Source organism: Myotis daubentonii, chromosome 4 (assembly GCF_963259705.1).
Source record: "Myotis daubentonii chromosome 4, mMyoDau2.1, whole genome shotgun sequence".
Classification (NCBI taxonomy): Eukaryota; Metazoa; Chordata; class Mammalia; order Chiroptera; family Vespertilionidae; genus Myotis; species Myotis daubentonii.
The window spans coordinates 115,846,907-115,870,862 of NC_081843.1; the positions used below are offsets into that span (position 1 = coordinate 115,846,907).

At 53.5% G+C, this 23,956-nt stretch overlaps 1 protein-coding gene across 2 annotated transcripts in view; it reads right to left on the bottom strand.

The window, feature by feature from the left end:
* PLPP1 (phospholipid phosphatase 1) overlaps positions 1–23,956 on the bottom strand; it is a 39,935-nt gene that overhangs the window by 13,053 nt on the left and 2,926 nt on the right. The window contains exon 2 of one of the 2 annotated variants that reach the window (XM_059695033.1): positions 1,222–1,376. The exons of the other annotated variant lie outside the window; for it this stretch is intronic. Coding sequence (XP_059551016.1) covers positions 1,222–1,376 — 155 coding nt within the window. The remainder of the gene's footprint in view (positions 1–1,221; positions 1,377–23,956) is intronic. 2 annotated transcript variants of the gene reach the window in all.

Genomic DNA, 23,956 nt, shown 5'->3' on the forward strand with positions numbered 1-23,956 from the left:
CTAAATACAGATGTTTCTCCCTTTTTTTTATTATGTAAGTGCTTATAATCAAATTAGAGTGTATATGCTATCTATGGAAATATTTAATACGAGAGGCCTGGTGCATGAAATGTGCGCACTGGGGGAGAGGGGTGTCCCCTGGGGATCGGGCCTAAGCCAGCAGTCAGACATCCCTCCCCCAGTCCAGGGCTCTCACAGTCCAGAACTCCTTACCACCCGCCTACAGTGAAGGCGGGAGAGGCTCCTGCCACCGCTGCTGCACTCGCCAGCCGTGAGCCCGGCTCTGGCTGAGCAGCACTCCCCCTGTGGGAGCGCACTGATCACCAGGGGGCAGCTCCCGCGTTGAGCACCCGCCCCCTGGTGGTCAGTGCGTGCCACAGTGACCAGTTGCTCCCCTGTTCGGTCTATTTGCATATTAGGGTTTTATTGTATAGGATATCTTGGAACCTAACAAAATCCAAGTCCCCTTCACAACATGGTGCTGAAGACTATTAAAGAAATCTATCAGACACAATGAACTGAGATATAAACTAGAAAACCCAAGGAGCAGGTTATTACGCAGAGGCCATTTGAGGGCAAACCAGGGAAGAAAAGCAAAGCCAGCCTCCCTGCTGTGGAGACAGGCGCTGAGCAAGCCCACTCCCTGGGGAGACGGGCGGTCGGAGGAGAAACCTCCCGGAGTCGGAGCCCAGGGTGAAGGACGTGAGCGCGACAGCTGAACTGTGGGCGGCACCTGGCCTAGAGGGGAACCTCCCAGGTCTCTGAGGCGTCCTGAGGACTCTGTTCTGCACATGTCCTGTTTCTCAGGTTTAATACATACATCTGTCTCCCTCAGATGGCCTCAACTTCCATGTAATGATATGATAAAACAAGCACAATCTTAGCTTATCATGTTATTTATCAACACAAATCGCCTTCTGGGCTTGCACAAGTGTCTTCACTTACGTCTTGAAAGGAGTTGCTCCACATGACTGGGGTGAGCCTTCCCCGCTAACAGATCACCCATCAGTCTTCAGGACGACCCCACTTGTTTCTGTGGCATCGCACCCCCTTTTCCCGGAGAAGCTGCCCCTGATGAACACAGCGGCCTGCTTCTCGGGCGGTGGGCACTCAGCACACCCACACTGGGAAGGCCGGGGTGGCCTCACCCCCAACACCATCACTCCACCACCCTCCAGCACCACACACCAGCGCCACCTACCTACACATGCATTTACTTACAGAGGAAATGGGTAACCCAAGCCCCAGTACGGTGAGCATGGTGCTGGTGACGGTACTGTCATGGTACGGGTACCGGATGCTGTTGTCTTTACAGAAAAAGCCTCTCTGAAATGGGTCTATGCGGCCCAAATTTAGAGCAGCCATGGGCATGGAAGCTGTTGGGAAGGGAAAAAGACACACACGGTTACATTCAGTTCACTTCATTAGGAGGCCAAGTCTACCGCATGGGGTGCACATCTTAAGCATGTTCTGCCCTTTCCGAAAAGGAACCCGTGCTCCACCGTCCCAGAGTGCAGCGGGCAGCAGGCAGGCCACTCGCCCCGCCCGCCCCACCGAGTACCGGCCTGCTCCTGCACCGCCCGGGTCACCAACTCGGAACCGGGAAGGGAGCCGGCTGGCCGGGGAAGGCACAGCGGAGAAAACGCATGGTTCTGCATTTACATCTCATACCTGACTCGTTTTTTATTGAATTGCTTCATATCTTAAATATATTCAAGAAAAAAAGGAAACTCAGTAATAACATTTCATAATCATAATTATCAAAACAGCCAAATGTGGTTCAGGAGGAGCAAGGTATAGAATTTTGTTTCACATTAAAATTTAAAATATGGTTAGAAAACAAAAGAAACCGTAAGTATATTTGATAATAAAAACAGAAAGAAACAAGCCCTTTATATTCCAAAGAATAATTAAAAGTGGTTTTTACTAAGCCCTGGCAAGCCTCCAAAATCACTATGACAAGCCAGACAGGAATAATGTCCATTTGAGATTTTTCACCCAAATAGAGTGAAAGACCAAAGAGAAGCGAACTTCAGTGAGGAGCTCCTGAGTCCGCCCACGTGCCGTGCTCCTAGGCCGTGATGTGTACACCTGGGCGTTCGCGTCTCTGCTCACTTACACTCGACTCTCGGCGAGGCCTTCTAGGGGGAGTTAGTGTAGCAGCTACCGGGGCGGGGCCCGCACTGCACAGACACAGAATGCGCGCCAGGAGCGTTAAACGTGACACCAAGACACATCTGGGGGCGGGGCCGATGAAATTGTTCGGTATCTTGACTTGCTGGTAAGTCCACAACTCTAAGCATTTGTCAAACTCGAAGAACTGTACAACCAAAACATCAATCTTACTGTCTGTAAAGTTTAAAGGAGATACCATAAAAGACAAAACAGGTCGAACTTCTACGATGGTTTAAAAGGCCCTACAGCAGCGGTTCTCAACCTGTGGGTCGCGACCCCTTTGGGGGTCGAACGACCCTTTCACAGGGGTCGCCTAAGACCATCGGAAAACACATCTATAATTACATATTGTTTTTGTGATGAATCACTATGCTTTAATTATGTTCAATTTGTAACAATGAAAATACATCCTGCGTATCAGATATTTACATGACGATTCATAACAGTAGCAACATTACAGTTATGAAGTAGCAACGAAAGTAATTATATGGTTGGGGGTCACCACAACATGAGGAACTGTATTAAAGGGCCGCGGCGTTAGGAAGGTTGAGAACCACTGCCCTAAGGGAACGCAGAGGTCAGCCTGAGCTGGAGCAGCGAGAAAAAAAGAAAAGGCAAACAGAACAGAAACAGCAGGTGAGCGGGGCAGCAGGAGCGGCCGGGCAGAGGCCAGCCGGGCACACGGACACGAGCGCAGGGGCGGCTGTCCAGCCAGCACGCACTGCGCTCACCCCGGCCGGGCAGGAGCGACAGGACCTAACCAGCCCTCCCTCACCCTGGAATAGGGACTAGGACCCCCCCATCCCTCCCCCCCCCCCCCCCCCCCCCGCCCCAGTTGTCACATCCGTCACGGCGAGGCGCAGAGCTGCGAACCCTGTGAGGCCGGGAAGCAGTGCAGCTCAGGACCAGGCAGAACTGGGATGAGCGACAGGACTGCGGGGAGACCGTCCTTCCGAGAGGCTCGCTCGGTATACAGACAGGTAACGGCCACAATAAAGACGCAAAGCTGATGGAACACCGTCTGTGCCGATGACTCTGAATCCTGCAATTCTGTTTGTGAATGGGGGAGAGTGGGCTGCAGATCTGCCTTGACAAAAGGAACTCTTGTCCTGTAGGAAGGGAGTGTCACTGTCCTGCTTAGGGTCAGCCACAGGGTGAATAAGGGGCGCTGGGTGTTAAGTTTTTTTAAAAAGTAGAAAAGGGGACGCGTAACGCAGCCCTAAAATAACACAGCAATTAAGCGACAAGCGACGTGTCGCCTGAAAACAGAAAGGACGCCTGGAAGAGCATTCTGAACAGAGAAGCGACAGCCTGCTGACGGCACTGCGGAGGCAGGCGGGGGGGACACCTAGGTCTGGAGACTGGGGGTGTGAAGTTGGGGGGGGTGGCTGACGGCACTGCTGAGACAGGCGGGGGGACACCTAGGTCTGGAGACTGGGGGTGTGAAGTTGGGGGGGTGGCTGACGGCACTGCGGAGGCAGGCGGGGGGGACACCTAGGTCTGGAGACTGGGGGTGTGAAGTTGGGGGGGGGGGCTGGTTCATAGTGGAAGAAAATAGTTTAGTATGAAGAATACTGACTTTGGGGTGATCTGGCACCTTCTTAGACGCTCAGCCTCATCTCTCCTCCTCCCTCACCCCCAAGCCCTCAAGGCCCAATCACACTGAACCATGTGCTGTTGCCTGAACATAAAGTTTTCAAAACCAAGGTGCCACCTGGCCGGCGCGGCTGACCACTGACCTATGACCCAAGAGGTCAAGGTCCAATTCCCGGTCAGGGCACATGCCGGGTTGTGTGGGGTGTGCTGGGGGTTCTCTCTCATCATTGATGTTTCTCCCTCCCTCTCCCTTCCTCTCTGAAATCAATACAAATATATTCTTTAAAAAACCATAAGTGCCTTAATAGATAGGACTAGAGGCCCGATGCATGAAATTCGTGCAAGGGGCTCAGCCCTCACAGCCCCGGCTTCGTCCGGAAGGGCGTCCAGTCTAATTAGCATATTACGCTTTTATTAAAGATGGGGCAAAAGTAGGTTTACAGTTGTGAGTACGTGAAACACAGAGTTTATTCTTGTATTATTATTACTAATGAGTGTATTATTTCCCATGCAAACAGCTGTGAACCTACTTTTGCCCACCCTGTGCGTTGTGGTAAGATACTTGCCCTCTTGGTTCCCTTGGAGCCCAGTGCACTCCAGTACGCCTGCCTCCTCCGCCCACAGAGCCTGTCCACACGCCGGTGACACTGCATCTTCAAGCCCTTTTGCACTGTCAGCAACTTAAGGGCAAAGACGATCTCTGTGTCCTGTGTGCCAGGCACACAGCTGGCTATGAAAATTCTGAATGACTAAATATATGAAATTCAGGATAAAGATCAGAAGTAGACAGAGATATGCAAATTGCTGGCTTTAGAAGTGGTAACTTAAGCCAGAAAATGAAACAGTTCTCAGAGAAAGCAAAGCCTGAAGTCAGGGCTGACAGAAGAAAAGCAACCAGCTTCCGGGGGGAGCGGGCCTAAGCCAGCAGTCGGACAGCCTTAGTGCTGCTGCGAAGGCGGAGAGGGTCCCGCCACTGCCACTGCACTCACCATGGTGAGCTCGGCTTCTGGCTGAGCGGTAGCTCCTGCGTTGAACGTCTGCCCCCTGGTGGCCAGTGCGCATCACAGGGACTGGTCGTCCGCCCTTGGGTCGATCTGCATATTAGCCTTTTATTATACAGGATCCATGTGCACCTCATGAACTGAACCTGCCTCCCCAAAATTCTTACGTTGGAGTTCCAACCACCAATTTTACGGTATTTGGAGATAGGGCTTTTAGGAGGTAATTAAGGTTAAATAAGGTCATAAAGGTAGGGTCCTGAGGGAGAGGGAGAGGGAGAGGGAGAGGGAGAGGGAGAGGGAGAGGGAGAGGGAGAGGGAGAGGGAGAGGGAGAGGGAGAGGTCTTTTTCCAAATGCACGCACCCAGGAAAGGCCATGTGAGGACACAGAGGTGGGTCTGCAAGCCAGGAGGAGAGCCACACACACCTCCGCACAGGCGTGTCCACCCGCTAGAGTACACACACACCTCTACTCTAGGAAAAGGGAATGTTCTCTCCTTACTCTAGAGATTACTTTCAGTGGTATTTTTTAGGGTATAATAGAGAACTCTGTGCCAAAGTTAATGTCATAGGAAGATTTTCTCCAAATAAACCCTTTCATGTTCTCTCCTTAATATAGACAGGATACAGAAACTCTTTTTGACCCTACTAATTCTAGAGTATTTTTCTCTTTTTTTTAAAATATATTTTATTGATTTTTTACAGAGAGGAAAAGAGAGTTAGAAACATCGATGAGCGAGAAACATCCATCAGCTGCCTCCTGCACACCTCCCACTGGGGATGTGCCCGCAACCAAGGTACATGCCCTTGACCGGAATTGAACCTGGGACCCTTGAGTCCGCAGGCTGACGCTCTATCCACTGAGCCAAACCGGCCAGGGCTGGAGTATTTTTCTCTTAATTAACATCCCTTCTCCAGAGAAGTCACATTCACTGCACACGTTTGATAGCTGTCTGTCCACCCTCAGTGTCCCTTTCTAAGATACACGGAGGAAGACGCCGCCACACCTGGTATGTTTCCTATATTCTCCTCCAAGTACGTGGTCACTGAAATCTCTCCCATTTTATATGGAGTACATACTTGCTTAAAAATATGCTGTTACATTTCAGTGGAATAAATCTAAAATGCACTTTAAAGAGAGAGAAAGACTGAGGTAAACTGTGAGCTACTAATACGCAGAAGCAAACGTAAAGAAAAACAAGTGCGAAGTTTGCTTTTTGAAGGAGTGACATAGAATGCCGGATATCGTTAAAGTGATGACTGACTTCAGTATCCACCGCCTTCCTCTATCTCCTCGAAGGATCTCGTATCAGACATCAAAGTACACGTCACGCTGAGCCACGGGAGATTCACGTGTCCGGCTCTGGACAAGCCCTCTCCTCCTCAGCAGACATGTCCATCCGGATTCCACGGCAAGAGGACTCGGGGCGGGAAGGAGTGAGGGGACCTCACAGCGTGTCGCTGAGGAGGGTGTCGCTGAGGAGGCGCTGGAGCTGCAGGAAACCCCGCTGTGCGGAGCGAAGCTGATGGGATCAGGCTCCGGAGGCAGGCCAGCCCCAGGGCGCGGGCCCAGAGCCCAGGAGGGAGCTGGAGGGCCCACACAGCACTGCCCAGTGCTCAGCGCGGCCCCCACCCAGGCAGCTGGCGGGGCGGCGGGGCGGGGCCGTGGCGAGGCGCCGAGGGAAGCCCAGCTTGGCCGGAACAGGTGGCAGCTGAGGGGCCATCGGGGAGTATTTGCTGAGACACGAACACGGAGCACACAGGGCGCAGGAGCCTCGGAGGCACATACACCAGCAACTCGGGTCCTGAAAGGCTGTCAGTGGCTTTTCTCTCCAAAAGACTCAGGTTACAACACACCAAGAAAAAGAGGTCAACGCTATGGAGCCCAAGCACAGGCTCGGGAAGCACGTCTACCTCTGTGCAAACAAGCACTGCGCAAGCTCCCCGGGGAGCACCCCTCACATGGCAACTGCTCACAGGCCTGCCCGACAGCCCCGTCCCCACGCACTCGCACAGCCCAGCGCCCACGAGCACTGCTCTCCCCCTTCTCTCGGAGAAAAGAAGGCGGAGCCCCACTCAGATTTCCACGTGAGGCGACAGGGCGTGAAGCAGGGACCCTCAGATAGGACTTCAACACACGATCCTCTGCAGGCCCATCTCCAGCCGCTTCTCTGGAGCCACTAGACACCGTCAGAGCTGCGGCCGTCACAAAGCACCCGCCGCACTCCCTAGTCCGTGGCAGCGCCCATTCCACCCCTTCAGGTCAGCGGAGGCCGAGCTCCAGGCCCGGGTACGGCATTCTCACCCACTGTGCGCTCTCACCCACTGTGCGCTCTCACCCACTGTGCCCTCTCACCCACTGTGCGCTCTCACCCACTGTGCCCTCTCACCCACTGTGCGCTCTCACCCACTGTGTCCGCCGTGCACTGTGCTGCCGTGCTCGGCACAGACCACGAATCACAATGGGCCCTATTCCCCAGCAGGAAGCACCTAAAATCATCAGGCCGCCCAGCTTACGAGACTCTTAAACAGCAATCCTGCCGGCCCTGTAGCAGTTTATAAACCGGAATCGCAAACACACATGCGTAAGAGAAAGGTGTGCTTTATAGCGAAGATGAATGGCCGGCTGTGTGGGGACTGACTGAGCCTCAGTGCCACTGCTTCTCAGTCTGCAAGAACAATGCACACTGACAGCAGTGACACAGCACAGCCGCCCAGCATCTTCATTTGAAAACAGGTATTTGTCCTTCAGAATCTGGAAAAAAACTCAAAGCCTAAGCCAGTGGTTCTCAGCCTTCCTGACGCCGCGACCCTTTAACACAGTTCCTCCTGTGGTGGTGACCCCCAATGTCATTGTTACAAATTGAACATCATTAAAGCATCGTGATTAATCACAAAAACAGTATGTAATTATATATGTGTTTTCCGATGGTCTTAGGCGACCCCTGTGAAAGGGTCGTTCGACCCCCAAAGGGGTCGTGACCCACAGGTTGAGAACCGCTGTCCTAAGCAATAGTATTAGTATTAGAATAAGCAATACATACATAAAAATATGTTCAATATACTACTAAAGAGGCAAAATGATCTGTAAAAACATTATAATTAGTATTTCATTTATATGAAAAAGTATTTGTGTTTATGTCTAAATATACATTAGAAAGCCTAGAAAAATATATAACCAACTTTCAGGTGGTTAACTCTAGAGATGGTACTTAATATAAAATGAGGTAGACAACTCACCTCCTATTGTATATATTTCCATATTTGAATGTTTTATAATACAACAAAAGATCAAGATCATTAATTTTGAATTTTAAGAACTGCTTTATCACCATGAAAATGATGGGGTCTTTTTTTGGGTTTTTTTGCTGTGTTTCCTGAAATTATGCTATAAATGGCACTTATTGAAAAAGTTCTAATTTCAAAAGCATTTCATTTTTCTAAGGAAAAGTGAGAGCATCTGCTGAGTGCCCACTGTTGCCAGGTGTTGGCCTATATATTATCTCTAACAATTTCACAAAGGGGAAGACAGTCCCCCAAAATCTGGACATTTGAAAACTTAAAAATCACTAAGTCATAGGTCTAGAAAAGCTAAAATGTAAATCATAAAATAGTCTGAAATGAACATGAAAATACAAAACAAAACTTAAAGTACATAGCTAAAATACTACACATAAAAATGTAGAGCCTTAAATGTATACCTTAGAAATTCATGAAACATTCAATAACTTATTTTTTAAAAGCTCAAGAGAGTAAAAGGAATATAGACCAGAAATGAATAAAATAGAAAACAAAGGAAACACCAGATTAACAAAACCAAGTGAGGTTTTACTGGTTAATGATCAGTCTTGTTAAAGGCTTAAGAAAAAACAAAAAAGAAAACACAAACACAGAGATTATTAAAATTATTAAGGGCACTAACTATATGTCTGGGCTAATTTATCAGAAACTCAGAGACACGAAGTCTCTTGGGTGTGGACGAGGGTGGGTAAGCAGTGACAGGTTGGCAAGCAGGGAAGCCGGGATTTTGACCAGAGTTCCTCTTCTCGCACATCTCCCGGCCTCCGGCCTGCCTTTTAGGGGGAGTCGAGCCCCCAGGGTCCAGCTTCCACGTCTACAAATGAGGAAGAAGAGAGGCACTCTCTCAGGTCCCTGCCAGTCCCTGATCCCACCAGCCCCAGCCGGTCTGCACACAGACAAACCACAGGCTTCCTTCTTGGGCCGCATGGGTGAGGGGAGCTGCTCTGTGTGACCCAGACACATCCTGACCAGGGCGCGGGCGGCTGGCCATCCTCATGTCTCCACGGTGGGCAAACCAGGGAGGAGACAGGCAACCTCAGCACAACGCCCAGGGAAACGCAGCCCGGGAACTGCCGCCAGGAACTGACGTCTCCCCAAGTGGAGGGGACAGAGCCCACTCCTAAGAAATCTCCTCCTTTCCAGCCACCCCGCCGCGAATGCGGGGCCGTGTCTGCGTTTTCCTCGTGTATATTTGGGTCTAACAACTGAGCCCACAGCTACTTTTGTAAAACGCGCGCCCACGAACCCTCTCATTTTCTCCTTTTAGCAGTCAAGGTGGAAAGTAAATAAAGCTTTTGGCTCTCTACGACTTTGTGCTACCTGAGCAGTTTTTAGAAAGTTCTACTCATTCCAAACTTAAGGAATGTCCTTTATTTGGTGTCTAATTCAGTTCTAACAAAATACACATTTTCTCGCTTTCTCTGGAAACAGGTGTTGCGAGCTCTGCCCAGACCCACCTGGAAAGGCCTCCTGCTGACCGACCGGAACTCTGCCCCCGTGGGAGGGCCGGCAGGTCCATAGGGGAGTCACTCAGGCTTTTACCAACTTGAGTGAAACGCACAGGTTTGCCAGGGGAGACCCGCCCCCTGCTGGCCAGCCCTGCTCTCGACGCAGGCTTCCCGTGGGCGCACCGCGGGCGCTCAGGAGACTCAGACGAGAGTGAAGTTAGCGAGCGGAAAGGGGACGCTGCCCATGCGATGAGACTGCGGTCACTCGGTGACAGCAGCCGTGACCTTGGAAAGAAAACCAAAGTCGACCGGGCCGGCTAAAGGATGAACTCCAGGAAAGGGTGGAGACACCGTAGGTGGTGCCAGGGAAAACGAAGGGCCACTTGGTGAAAATGTCACCAACAGTAGGTGCCTTTCACTGAACGCTCACCCTGTATCCTGACTGTTAATCCTCCAACAACTTTAAAAGGTAAACATGACATCGTTTTGAAGATGAAGAAACCTGCCCAAAGCCACTCAGGTTGAGACTTCGGTCAAGAGGCCATAAGCCCGCTGACCCCACAGGTCTACGGACAGACGCCACCTACAAAGAGCTGAGTGGAAAGAGCACAGGCAGCAGGCCATGGGGGCTGCCAGAAGGAAGGGGTGCAGCAGCAGGAGAGACAAGTGCACTCACCTTCTGGTAAAAGGAGGGGAGGGGAGAACCTGCGCCACTCACAGGAAAATGAGGGAGGAGAAGGCACAATTGTCTGGCCTTTGTCTGTATTGCAAAGATCCGAGTGGGAGGAGGTGATGGCCTGGGGTGGGGGGACTGAGAATAGGGACGGAGGAGCTAGATCCAAGGGAGACGCAAGCACAGGGAGACAAGGCCACCAGAGAAGGCCACCTGAGGTCCCTACCCGCCCCCACAAGGCGGCTTCTCATCTGTGCTGCCCGAAGTGCGGTCAGGCCCGGGTCCTCCGTGGAAAGGCCAAGTCCAGCTGAGCGTTGGCTCCACCTTTCCCAGGTTGCACTGCCCTTGGCCCTCTGGCCCCGATGGCCCAGGAAGGCAACGGGGAAGAAAGGGCGAGAACACGTGGGCCCCGTGTCTGCACCATGTGAACACGTACGTCACTGGCATCTTCCCGGCGCGACACTGGCACACAAGCTCCGAGGCGGAGCGGAGAGCTCTGCGGTGTTCACTGACAGCCAAGCACCCAAGTCAGTGCTCAGGCAAGACAGGCCCTCCGCACATACTTCACACAAAGAGCCACCTTGTAGAACAGGTATTCTCACCCCTGCTCTCAGAGAGGTGACTCAGAGACGACCAGGAGGGACAAAGCCACACGTGTAACAAGGGTGAACTCAAACATGTCCACCACCAGCACCGCCCGCACTGGCCGCTCGCAGCGGGGCTCGGCGCCGCGGCAGGTGTGGCCCGGGAGGCCCACGGGAGGGGCCAGGGGAGCAGTGGGTGGGGAAGGGAAGGCTCACATGCAGACTGGCCGTCAGCCCTGACAGTCAGTGAGGCCTCCAGGATTCAAACAGGGACTTGTCTGACTCGAAGTCCTAAGTGAGCGGGAAACAGTCCGCCTGCTAAAAAGGGAGGCGGGGGGTTCCCGGGGGTCCCGGAGGAGGAAAAACACCCGCCGGCAGTGGGCCATGGAGCGGGCCAGGCACTGAAGCTCGGGAGCGGAGCGCAGTCGCCCCACACGCTGAGCTAAGGGACCAACAGGTGCTCCCGCTACAGCAGGGTAGGGCACGAGGAGTCAGAGAACACGACGGGCAGCGAAGCTCCAGCAGGAAGGGTCTGAGCCCCAGTAAGTGATGCGAGTGTTTCCCGGGCCAGTGAGACGTCAGCACCGGCTCTGAGCGGAAGGCCTGGAGTCTGCGAGGCGGAGGGGAGGGGCAGGGCGGGCCAGGCGGGAGGCCAGGGGCAGAGGTCACTGTATACACAAGGTCCCTTCACCCCCACTATCCTGGGTTTCACCTTCCGAGGTTTCAGTTACCAGTGGTCAACCTCGGTCCAAAAATATGAAATGGAAAACTCCATGTCATCACAAGAAGGCGAGCCAGCACCATCAGACATCTGAGAGCGACCACGTCCCTATAACTCGTTAGTATGGTGTTACAACTGTCCTCTCTCACTGCCGGTTACTGTTGTTAATCTTGGGTGCCTCACTTATAAATAAGGGAAAGGTCCGTGTGCACAGGAAATATAGTGTATATGGGGTTCGGTACTACCCGCGGTTTCAGGCACCCACTGGGGTCCCGGAAGGCACTCCCTGTGATGGGGGGGGGTACTGTATTTGAGAATGACTCAGAGACGGCACCCCAGGTGTCCAGGGGCAAGAGGTCAGAGCAGGGGCGCCTCAGCTTCTGGAGACACCTACCTTCTGGTCACGGGCTGCGGGCACCACCTCTGTGGCCGACATGGTTTTACTATAAAAAGGCCAAGTTATCTTGCTGTTTTTTTGTTTTGTGTTTAAGTTGGGACAAAGGGGGGAAAAGACACTGAATGTAGGTGACATTTACCAAAGAAGGTTTTCACTGTGTGGTTTTCTGTCAACAATGACCTATAATATCCTCCACCTTGGCGTCTCTGAGTTCATTAAGACCCTTAAAATAAGCACGTGTCTACTTAAAGAGCTTTTTAAAAAAACATCCAAAATGGCCATGCGGTTCTCACTGTGAACTCAGATTTCTGCACAGAAAACCACCAGCCCATTTGTGCCCCAACAAACATAAAAACAGGGAATCGGTCACCTGCTGCTTCCCTCCCCAGAGGCTGAGAGCCCGGCCACAGCTGCTCCTCCCTCACTGGGAAGGTCACAGCCCCAAACTTTCCACGGGCTGGGCTCCGAGGGCGGGAGGGCGGAGGCTGGCGGACAGGGTGTGGGAGACAGCTGATCTGTTTTCTACTTTACTTTCTCCTCGGCCCTGATCAGGAATCTATTTTGGGCTTCTTTGGTATTTGAAGCTACAACTATAATCATTTCTTAGCCAAAACACTCTATTTACATGAAATTGGCGTTTTGGGTGATATCAGCACATTTTGAAAGAGGCAAAAACGACAGCAAAACCGTCGGGTCACACCGATACCTGCGTGGCTGTCTCACTAGCGGTGAGCGATGCCGCGTGTGGAGGCTGCACCACCCGGTCCCACATACGTGACGGTGGAGGTGCTGCCGGGGGAGGACAGGGAGAGCTGCCTGCAGAAGAGCGCGCGGGGGCCTTTCCGCTCCCTGTGTCTCCATTGTGGGGCTCCCTCCTCTGCACCCTAAGGTGTCTGAATTCAGACTGGTACCCGGCAGTGAGTTTCACTAGGTGTAGACTGTAAACCCACTCGAATGCTGGCTTCAGCTGCCACCCCACGTTCCACACTCCTGCCCCACGCCCATGCTCCACCTGCCCCACCCTACATCCTCCCCTCGCCTGCCTCGGTGCGTGCCCAGGGCGGGTCCTGGGCAGCGCTGGCTCTGCAGTCAGATGCCCTGGCCAGGTTTAGCCCTGGCACCTCCCATGCCTCCTAAGCACATGGGCAAATTACTTGCCATCTGAGCTCAGTCTCCTCTTATGGTGAAAGTGAGTAAGTACTAATTACGAACCTACCAGCACTGCCCACACTCAGAGCCCAGCAATGTGCCTGACGCAGCACCTGGCACAGGAAGAGCCCTTCATAATAAACGCTCTTCCCTGACGGTTCGCTGCCGCCCCCTTCACAGCCCCTGCGGTCTGAGTGCCCGGGGCCTGGGACACACACAAGCCTGTCCCGACATGGAGTCCTGTGCTGCAGTCATTTCTCTCCAGCAAACAGAGTGAGTCTCTGTCACCTGACCCCCGCCTCCAACAGAGACCAGCATGTTCCTGCCGACAGTCAATCAACTGCCTGAGAACAGACTGCCCACTGATGTGGTCTTATTGTTAGAGAAGGAAGTGTTGGGAAAGAGGGGGCACAGGAAAGGCGAGAACACAGTGAGATTGTCTGACAGGTGTCCCAAGAGTTTTCAGAGTTTACACAAGGATGTGGTATACTGAACAGCAGCACAGAAATGGCAAATCATCTAAATAATAAAAAATGAAAGTTAAAGTGGATTATGCCAAAATACAAAGAGTATATGCAGCAATATCCCACTATTTTTTTTAAAGCATGTGTTTTTGTTGTTTTTTTAAAGTGTGAATTCATACACATGAAAAAAGCACTGGAAAGATATATAACCAAAATGTTAAAAAGGGTTTTCTCTGGGTGATGGGGAGATTAGTAGTAATATTTTATTTTCTGAGTTTTCTATTTACCAATTTATTACATGTTAATTTTATAAGGTTTGGAAATTAATAATTATTTTTAAAGAAAAAAGCTAATGGAGATCTTACTAATGATGATAGTATTCCATAGCCAATACTTAAGTACATTATGCTAAACGCACACAAGGAAACACCATGTATTTCCAAAGCCAAAGTCGTCTCTTCCACACTCCACCGTGATGAGAAGCGGCTCTGGTGAAAAGGCGGTTCCTCACCTGGAAGCCTGTGAGCGGATGCCCAGGACACTCGCTCCAGCACGGACCTCCTGCACGCAGTCACCTTCGCTAAAGCCGGGGCACGAGGCCCAGGACGCACTGGGTCCGCCCTGCCAAGGCCTTCGGGGTGAGGTCGTGAGACACGTGGCCACACAGAGGCTGATTTTTAAGTTGGCCGTGCGTCTGGCCCGTGAATGGTGTTGATCAGTCACCTGGTGCCCGGCAGAAACAAGGTTCCCCACCCGCTCCGAAGGCTGGCCCATAGCCACCCACCTCACAGGTGGTGTAGGCGGGAATCAAAGCGCAGACTCCTCTTTGAAGTCGTGTCTAGTTTGTTTAGTCTTTAGTTTAAAGGAAGTATGACCAGTAGGTTCATCGGAGTATGGTTTAAGCTTGTAAAACGAAGCATCCTACACCCGGTGAGAACACCTTCAGGCTCAGAAATCCCACCCAACCAGCTCCCTGACCACAAGGCCCCTCAGAGAAGCTGGCGAGAACCTCTCCTGCAGCAGCAGGCCCGTCCCCAGCACAGGCCGCCGAGTAGAGCTGGCAAACGCTCGTCGTCTCCAAAAGCCACACACAGACGCCTCTCAAGAGGCTGGGTGCACATATGTAATAACTTAATCAATAAAAAAAAAAGGTTGGGTCTGGTGGATGGGGCCGGTTTTCAAACCGATAAGGAGACGGCTTTAGCAACTGAAATTGTAAAGAAGAAATCAGACTGGCTTGATGTCACCATTCCGGTACAAAAATAGTTATCTGCGTGCCCCAAATATACTAGGAAATGATTCAAGAACCAAAACTACAAATAAAAATTTTTAAATAAACAACCAAATAAAATCCAGACCTGAGCCCTCAACTGCTTTTCCTTTTCATGCCCCTCCCCCACTGCGAGGATTTGTGTTTTAAATCTTAAGAGTGCTTATGTAAAGTGCATCGTGTCTAGTCTGAAATTACGCCAAAAGGCAAGGTTCAGAAACCAAAATAAAGTCACACTAAGGTGTGTCCCAGAAGAAAACAGAAAAACTCTCACTCTGGCAGGAAGTCCCCAAAGTGGCGTATCTAAATTAGTACGCTTTGTTTAAAATACACACGCTTTTTTTAAAGGCACACAAGCCAAAAGCGTTTGGTAAAGTTCTTTTTTTACAACGGTTATGATTATCGCAGTAGCAAATCATATGTTCCCCCAAAAATGTACGTTTGTATCACTCAGGTTATTTTCTATGGAAGATACGGTGGAGAAGGACGGACTCCCGTGAACTGTCCTTTAAGGCTCAGCACGCACACACGCACACACATGCACACATGTGCACACACACACGCTCATGCACACACACACACGCACACGTTCGCACACACTCGCGCACGCACACACGCACACACATGCACACATGCACACGCATGCACACACACACGCGCGCTCGCACACGCACACTTGTTCCAGGAGGAACGAGAAGGACTCAGGCAGGGAGGCCCGGGGCCCGCGCAGGGCCAGGGCGCAGTGCCCTCTCTGCGGTGCGCGTGAAGAAACGGGAGCCTCGCGAGACTGAGGAACACGTGTGGCCCGAAGCAAAAACTGCGGCAAAGCAGGTTTTGAGGCTTCCGACCCCACCTGGTCCCAGCTACTTGGCAGACAGCAGCATCAAGGGGCCCCCTGTTCTCGGCAGATTCTGTCAGAGCAGTTCCGCCACCCCTGTCCCACTGGCTCAAAAGGGTACCCGCCTGGCAGGGGCCTTCTTCCCCGCAGCCTCCTGCCCCTGCGCCCTGACCGCGGCTCCCAGCCTCCGCGGTGGGCCTGCCCGGGCTCTGCTCACGGCTGCAGGAAGGCCCTCAGGCGCTTTTCGTAGGTCGGTCAGTCAATATTTGGGCCTCTTGCCCCTTAAGCTACCACACGCTCCCTCTCAGGCCCCCTCCGTACAGGAAGCAGCAAGAGCCCCGTTTCCACTCCCCAGCCCCTCCGATGTGGAAACGGCTTTACCTAAGGTCATCGGTGACCCCGCGGAACCACCAGTGGACGCTTCCCAGGCCTGGCCTCACTGCTCTCGCGGGAGAAAGCAGACATCGTCCGTCCCCTGCAGCCAGGCCCTCTCTCTCGGGGGCTCAGTGTTCCCTCCAACCAATCCGAGAGGCTGGTGTTTCTGAAGCGCAGTGCTAAGGCCTTTTCCTTCCCACTCTCAGCTGGCTGTGAGATGTCCTCCATTCCCGTGACGGTAATTACTGAACCGGCCACTGGCTCCCCGTCCAGGGTGCTCCTCGGAGCCGAGGCCCACTCACCCGCCCGAAGCTGGCACTTCCTCTGGGAAATCTCCAGGCGCCTTCAGCAGCACGCTCCCCCTCAGGCTCCCCACCGCCTCCCTCCCCTCCTGCTTCCAACGGGTTCTCTCAGTCTCCCCAGCTTAGGAACAGGCCTGTGTGTGAAACCCCCAGCTCAGGAACTGGCCTGGAACCAACATCTGTCCGTTAGACAAGCCACGACTTTCAGAACCACCCCTCTGACCCCACATTCAATGTCGCCAAAACCTGTCCGTTTACTCCTGCGATGTCTCAAACCCGTCCACTCCTCTCCATCCTCACCCCCTCTGTGGTCTCGCTACCTCGATCTCCTCTGGACCTCACTGATCCCCTCGACCTTCTCTCCCAGCTCGGAATGCACTGCTCTACCCCGAACCAAAGTCATCTTAGAAAGCCACCCCATTCCTATCCAGAACCCTTTCCATAAAACACCACCGGACCCCTATTTCCCATCATACACTTACTGGTTCATTTTTGTTCATTTGCATCTCAACCGGCTAAGACAGTGGTTCTCAACCTTCTGGCCCTTTAAATAGAGTTCCTCATGTTGTGCCCCAACCATAAAATTATTTTCGTGGCTACTCCATAACTGTAATGTTGCTGCTGTTATGAATCATAATGTAAATATCTGATATGCAGGAGGGTCTTAGGCGACCCCTGTGAAAGGGTCATTTGACCCCCAAAGGGGTCGCGACCCACAGGTTGAGAACCGCTGGGCTAAGACAAAACCAACTACTTTCACCGCTAGCTCACTCGTCGAGCCCTTTAAGTTACATAAGCAAATTGCCACTCACTGGAAAATCACTCGCAATGTTAAACCCTAAGCAAGGGGGAGTCTGTGCAAAACCAGTATCCTCATGGAAGGTAACCGACTCACTTGCTTTTGGGTTTGGTCAGTAACGGGACCACATCAGCGGCAGCCGCAGCCTCCGTGCGCGGTGAGCGGGGAGTGCTGGTGGAGCTCTCCAACACCAGCTGTGAAGTGGTGCCCATAACCTGTCCGACAAGTTTCGATAACGTCACAATTTAAGAAGCCTTTTCTCCAGCTGGGCTAATGGGTCAGAGAGACAGTGCTGGAAAGGAGCCACGGACAATGCCTTTCCCTTAGCCGCGCTGTTCGGAAAAAAGCGAAAAACCGCCTCTGCCGCGCGTCGGCCGACGGCATCCTCTGCTCGGGGTCTCCCAGTCCGACGGGCGCCGCTCGGTGCGGAGGACGCTCCAACCAACGGAGCTTTGGGTTCCGTTCCGGGTCAGGACACAAAACTCGGCTGTGGGTTCCACCCCTGGCAGGGCATGGGCCAGAGGCAACCGGGGAGTTTCTGTTTCCCTTTCGCTTTCTCTGTGCCTCTCTCCCCATGTCCCCCTCCCATACCTAAAATCAGTAGGTATATCCTCAGGTGAGGATTTTAAAAAGTGTTTTTCTAAAGCACAAGCTCTACCCAGCAAGTGTGGCTCCGCAGCTGAGCGTCAATCTAGGAACCAAGAGGTCACTGGGTTGTGGACTCGATCCCCAGGAGGGGGCGTGCAGGAGGCAGCCAATCAATGATGTTCCTCTCTCATAGATGTTTCTATCTCCCTATCCCTCTCCCCTCCTCTCTAAAAATTAATAAAAACATGTTTTTTTGTAAAAAAAAAACAACAAAAAACAAAAACAGATCTGACTGCAGTATCTGTTTCCAGAGAGAAATAGGTTAGAAGTAATCAAAACGTTTCTTACAGTGATCTGGGCACTAAAAACTGAATACAAACCAGGGCTCAATTTCAGCGCTGTTTAAGCTGAAGCTGGAGCTACACTAAACAACGTTCCAGAGGAAAAGCAGCCAGCGTGCGGCACCAAACGTGAAGAACAGCCTGGTCAGCGGGCCGAACGGCTCCCTGGCTTCCTCGCCTCACGATGACAGATGACAGCAGCACAGGCAGGCCTGGCCACACCCCACGCCCTGCCTCAGCCGCAGCCCGACCGGGAGGCACTGTGAGCCTCATCTTGGTCCTCGTTAGAGGCGGACACGCGGACAGCGGACAGCGGACAGCGTGAGCGCCTGCCACGCCGCACAGTGAGTGGGAAGAGACGGGGAGCCCCGCTCTCCCCCGGCCTCGGGCTGCGGCGTCTCGGCACCAGGCCACACCGCAGGTCCCCCTCAGGCTCCCGCACAAGCCAGGAGCTGCTGAGACCGCGGGTTTGTCTTACTCTCCCACCCTCCTGGGAAAACAGTGCCAGTGCCAGGAAGAGGAGGCGGCCGCTGCCTGAGCTTTGTGAGGGCCTCGCGAGTTCACCCACGACAGTCACCGAGCTCGGTGAGGCGTCGGGGGGCACGGCTCTCTTCCCCTCGTTCGCCTCTCCAGCAGCGGCCCCAACTCCTCTCCCTCCCGCGGAGCTCCATGAAGCCCAGGCAAGGCTGGCGGCTTACCGAGCTGCCAACCACCTCCAGACGCCCCCGCGAGCCTCCTGTCTGTCATTTCCCTGGGCCCCAGCCTGCAAAGACTGCGGACACCCTTCCCAGCAGTGACCTCTGGGCGCTCCGCCACGGGTTCTGCGTGCCTCTGCTGGGCTGAGCACTGATGGTGGCTGCATGGGACTCGCGTGGAGAGCAGCGGAGGGCAGGGTCTCCCTCCTGGGCAGGGATGCCCAAGGGGCGGCGCTACTGAGGAAGTCTGTGGCTGTGCGACTCAACAGGGCACCTTAGCTCCATCTTGCAGGATGCCCGCCCCCCTGGCACTCTCAGCAGTCGTCAGGAGTGTGAATTAGAAAAATTAAAGCGCCACCTTCAGACAGCAGACACAGCTCAGAGTACAGGGAGCAGCAACAGCCCGGAAGCCCTCATACAGAACCAAACAGTCATAGGCATCCCGGCCGCCTGAACTAATCGCTGCTTCTACAGCCAGCGAATCCTGGTCCCTCCTTCCCCGCCCTCTCCATCCACGGCCACCTTTCCCAAACCCAGACCAATCTGCTTTTAGAACTCACCTCCTCAGAACTGCATTTCCCAGCTCCGAACCGCACATCTCACCTGGTTCCACGGGTTTCCAACTCTCCCGCCACCTGCAGACGGACATGGCCTAGCCCAGGGGTGGGCAAATGTTTTGACTCGAGGGCCACAGTGGGTTCTGAAACTGGACCGGAGGCCGGAACAAAAGCATGGATGGAGTGTTTGTGTGCACTAATATAAATTCAAAGTAAACATCATTACATAAAAGGGTACGGTCTTTTTTTTTTTTAGTTTTATTCATTTCAAACGGGCCGGATCCGGCCCACAGGCTGTAGTTTGCCCACAGCTGGCCTAGCCGCTCCCTAAGCGAGTGGAGCAGAGACTGCACAGGCCCGGTGGGCGCTGAACAAGGGCAGTCATCATCCACACCGACGTTCAGAAATGAGTTCCAGAGTCACTGCTGAGAAGACCACAGCTGCCACCACGCTCCAGCCACACGGCCTCTCTGTTACAGATGCCCTTTGTCCCTTTGGCCCTCGACGCCTGAGCCTCCCTTGGCTGGCCTCCTCTCCCCGCCCCTCACTCCCGCTGGCTTTCATCCTCAAATCTCGCTCAGATGGCCCCTCCCCGGAGGAGTCTGCCCCCAGCACCTGCCTCCCAGCCTGTTTTACTTCCTTCAGCGCGCGTACAAACGCCTGTAGTTGTCTCACACGGTATTAGAGACCTTATCTTCTGCAGGGGTAGTGCCAGCTCCTAGCGCTGCACTAAGCACACAATGGTGTTCACTAGATAAACAAGTGAAGATGAAGACACGCCGACACTTTAAAGCCTGAACACTGCTCATACACCACCACCACCACGCATCACAATGCAAACCACCTGACCTGAGAAGAGGGTAGGGGGGAGGGGGGGGGAGGTGCTGCACACAGTGTCCCCCGCCCCCCTCCTCAGCTGCCGGCTTCATTGCAGAGAGGAATTAAGTTCACAGAATTTACACAAGTGAGGATGTACAGTTAAGGTCACTAAAAACGTCAGGACTGTTGAGCCTACTCTTTACTGGGGGAGGACGACCTCCGAGGCCCGGGCAGTAAGAGCTGCGCCGGTGAGCAGAGTGCAGCAGCTCCTTCCCGGATGAAGCCGAAATCCAGGAATGCCCTCTGTACAAAGCAAGAGCTTTTCCACTTGTTTAACTGCACCCAGCACACTCCCAGACAGCTGTTCCCACCACCACGGGGTCACCACCCCCCGGGGGTCACACATGTGGTTGTCACACGACTGATAAAACTCGCCCCTCAAGATGCCGTCAGCGTCAAGACATTCCACGACGGCTCACGGGAAAGGTTTTAAAGGGTTTGTGCCCCTAATACAAAACTAGGTGATGTTATTTCTACTAAAATAATGAGGTTACAGTTGGTAGGATTACAGAGAAATAAGTTCTACGACAATCATACACTGCACCCCAGTGCAGGCACTGTGCTCAGCCCTTCCATGTGGACTCGGTCAGGCCTCCGGGCAACCGTGTGAGGCAGGGACTGGCGTCAGCACCGTGTGGACACGGGGGCACAGGGAGGACCCTGGGCCCCGAGTCCCCAGCTCCTGAATGGAGGCGCTGGAACGGGGATCCAGAGTCCATCACTAGACTGAGGTCTCTCTAACGCTTTAAAGAAAAATGTAGTTTATAACGAGTGAGCCGTTCCCAACGTTAGGCTAGTTTCCATGAAGTAAAGACAACTCCAAACCTCCGGGCTTTAAACCTGGACAGCAAGAAGGTGGGAGGCAGCAGGAGCAGGAGGAGGAGGAGGGGAAAGGAGTGAAAATGAAAAACAGGGTCAACAGAGAAGAGGGGGGCAGAGGGCAGGCGTGGCCACTGCTCACAATAATACATGGGGAGTGCTTTTCTGAAGAGAGACCAGGTCAGGCCGATACAGCCCCAACTACCTGTCACCAGGACTGTGTTTCTATCCGAAAGCTGAATGAAGCTCCTAAGTTAGGAGGAAGCAAACAACTAACATCCCAATTCCTTCCCATCAACGGAAACTACACGGGAACTGGGTTCACTTAAAATCCTGGAGCCTGGGGACTTTCTAGCGTCTGCCTTTAGCGGGGGCACAGGAGCAAGGAGACGTCAGTCCCTTACCCCAAAGGATCAGGGTGGCCCCAAGCCGGGTACCAGGTGGGAAACGTGGGAAAGCTCAGTCACAATGACTAAGCAGGAGAGAAAGCAACAGATTCACAGGACGCACATGAGTCTGCAAAGCATGTAATTCAGAGCGAGTCTGAGGAAGAGTCTGCGTTTCAGAAACCCAGAGGAGAGCCTGTCGGAGCATCTCCGTCGCTATCCAAGAGGACCAGCCTCGCGAGCCCTCAACCGCATAAAACCAACCAGAGCCACGCAGACCGGAAAAGCCGTGCAGCAGGGCCAGCCTGACCCCAGATGCCGCCAGGTCTCACCAACTGCTGTTCGTTTTCTGAGAGTCCTTTCCGTTCTCGGGGGCTGGGAGGGAAGAGGAACAACCCAGCCGACCTCCCGCAGTTTGGTTCACAGATGCCGCCGGCAGGCGGCCAGCACAGCACTGTCCTACCTGCTCATCTACATGGTGAAGTCCCCGCAGGCCCATCCTCAGCTGAAAATGCACTGAATACTCTGACCTGCGAATCTCACAGCTCAGCCACGCCGCCCTGAAGCGTGCTCAGAACATGGACACTGGCCTGGAGTTGGACAACCATCTTGAATTTCAGCCCGTGGGTGACTGCCTTCCTCTCCTCACCCGAAGCAGGAGACAGGATGGGCGCTTTGTAGACACGACGGGATGGGAAAGCAATATCCCCAAACCGCTGGCGCGGGGTGCACTGTGGAGCGCCTGACCTTTCCCCTCGCGACCCGAGGCGGCCCCTGCCCAGCAGCGCAGAGGACGTCCGCCTATCACTAGACCAGGAAAGGACCAACATTTACAATCCCAAGGATGGTTTCTATTGAATGTGTTCGCTTTCACGCCACTGTAAAGTAAAAAATAAATAAATAAAATAGAAGTCGCACTGCCCTAACTGGGGGGCTGTCTGTATCTAACACAACGCACGGCACCTACTAAATATCAAACCAACACGCACTCGATGATGAGTGAATGAACAAATCAATGTTCAGAGAAAAGAGGGCCCAGAGTGCTCGCAACTATTTAGCAAGTGACTCTCGCTAACTACATGGTCACCCCCCCCCCCCGCACCCCCATGGAAAAGGGCCCAGGCTGCGGGTCAGGAACGAGACCACTCCTCAGGGATACGACTTAGGGTGCAGAACGAGGTCAGCATTCTGGTGACAGTCACGGGGAGGAGGAGGCACCGAATTCCACAGCCCCGAGCAGTCGCTGCCCAGGTCTAGCCGCCAGATTTGATCTGACCATTGACTCTGATTCGGCAAAATGGTGAGCCCACACCCGGAGCTCAGCCCACACCCGGAGCTCGCCGAGGAACCCCGCCCTTCCCGGAAAGCCCACACTGGGGCCATGAGCTCCTGTTTGCACCTGCTCTTAGGGCAGCTGTCACTGGCGTCAAACGCAGCAAGTGTATGGTCAGGAGTGTCCAGGCAAAAACAAAACCAAACACGGCGCCCTCCAATAGGGGATTCAAGAGAACGTAGTGAAGGACCCATCTTCAAGGTGCAGGCAGGACCTAAGGAGGACAGCGAGGGGGTGAGACACGCCCAGGCGAGCACGATCAGGAGGTCATTATCACCGCAGGCCCACGGGGACCAGAAGGGACCAGACCCAGCAAGCTCTGTAACTGTAGCCGGCAGGGAGGCCACCGATCGCTGTGACCTGCTCACGAAACACAGAGCAGCTCTGCAACACAAACCAGGCCCTGCCCATGTCCCACTGGCCAAGGCCAACCAGCACCGAAAAGCAAGGGCTCAGCGCAGTCCACGGAGGTCACTTCCCCGAGCACAGGGCAGGCGGAGGGAGGCCCTGGAGGCACAGTGACCACCTCCCAGCAGACACAGGTCCCAGAAAGGCCGCCAGCTCCCCGAAGCCTCCATCTCGCGGGCAGCCCAGGGAGTCTCACACACAGGCACCTCCGGAGTCCGACTACCCTCTAGCACAGCCGTGGGCAAACTACGGCCCGCGGGCCGCCCGTTTGAAATGAATAAAACTATTGAAAAAAAAGACCGTACCCTTTTATGTAACGCTGTTTACTTTGAATTTATATTAGTTCACACAAACACTCCATCCATGCTTTTGTTCCGGCCTCCGGTCCGGTTTAAGAGCCCTCTGTGGCCCTCGAGTCAAAAAGTTTGCCCACCCCTGGTCTAGCACCTGGGGAAGGGACAGACGGATTCTGAGAGTAACTCCAGGTGCCTCTTGTCATTTCTCTTTGCTACGAGTAAACAGACGACCATTTACCTGTAATGAATCATATGAGACAACGCCCTTCCCTACACTCAAAGGGCACCTACTCCAAACCCCATTATTATCCTTATCGGGGTGGACTGTAGCCTCGTTTGCTCTCCCTCATTAGACCCTGAGCGCCTACAGGGCAGAGATGGTTTGTCACCTTTGTACCCCTAGCGCCTACCATGGGCCCGGCGCAGGGGGAGCCTTCCTTCAGCGTGCACTGAGTTGATTCCTGGCCTGGGAGTCCATTTCCTGGCAGCCTAAAGCCATGGTGGGTAAAGTCTGGAATGGCCCCCAGCCATGAAGCACCAGCAAGTTTCATTCGGGACGTGGTTT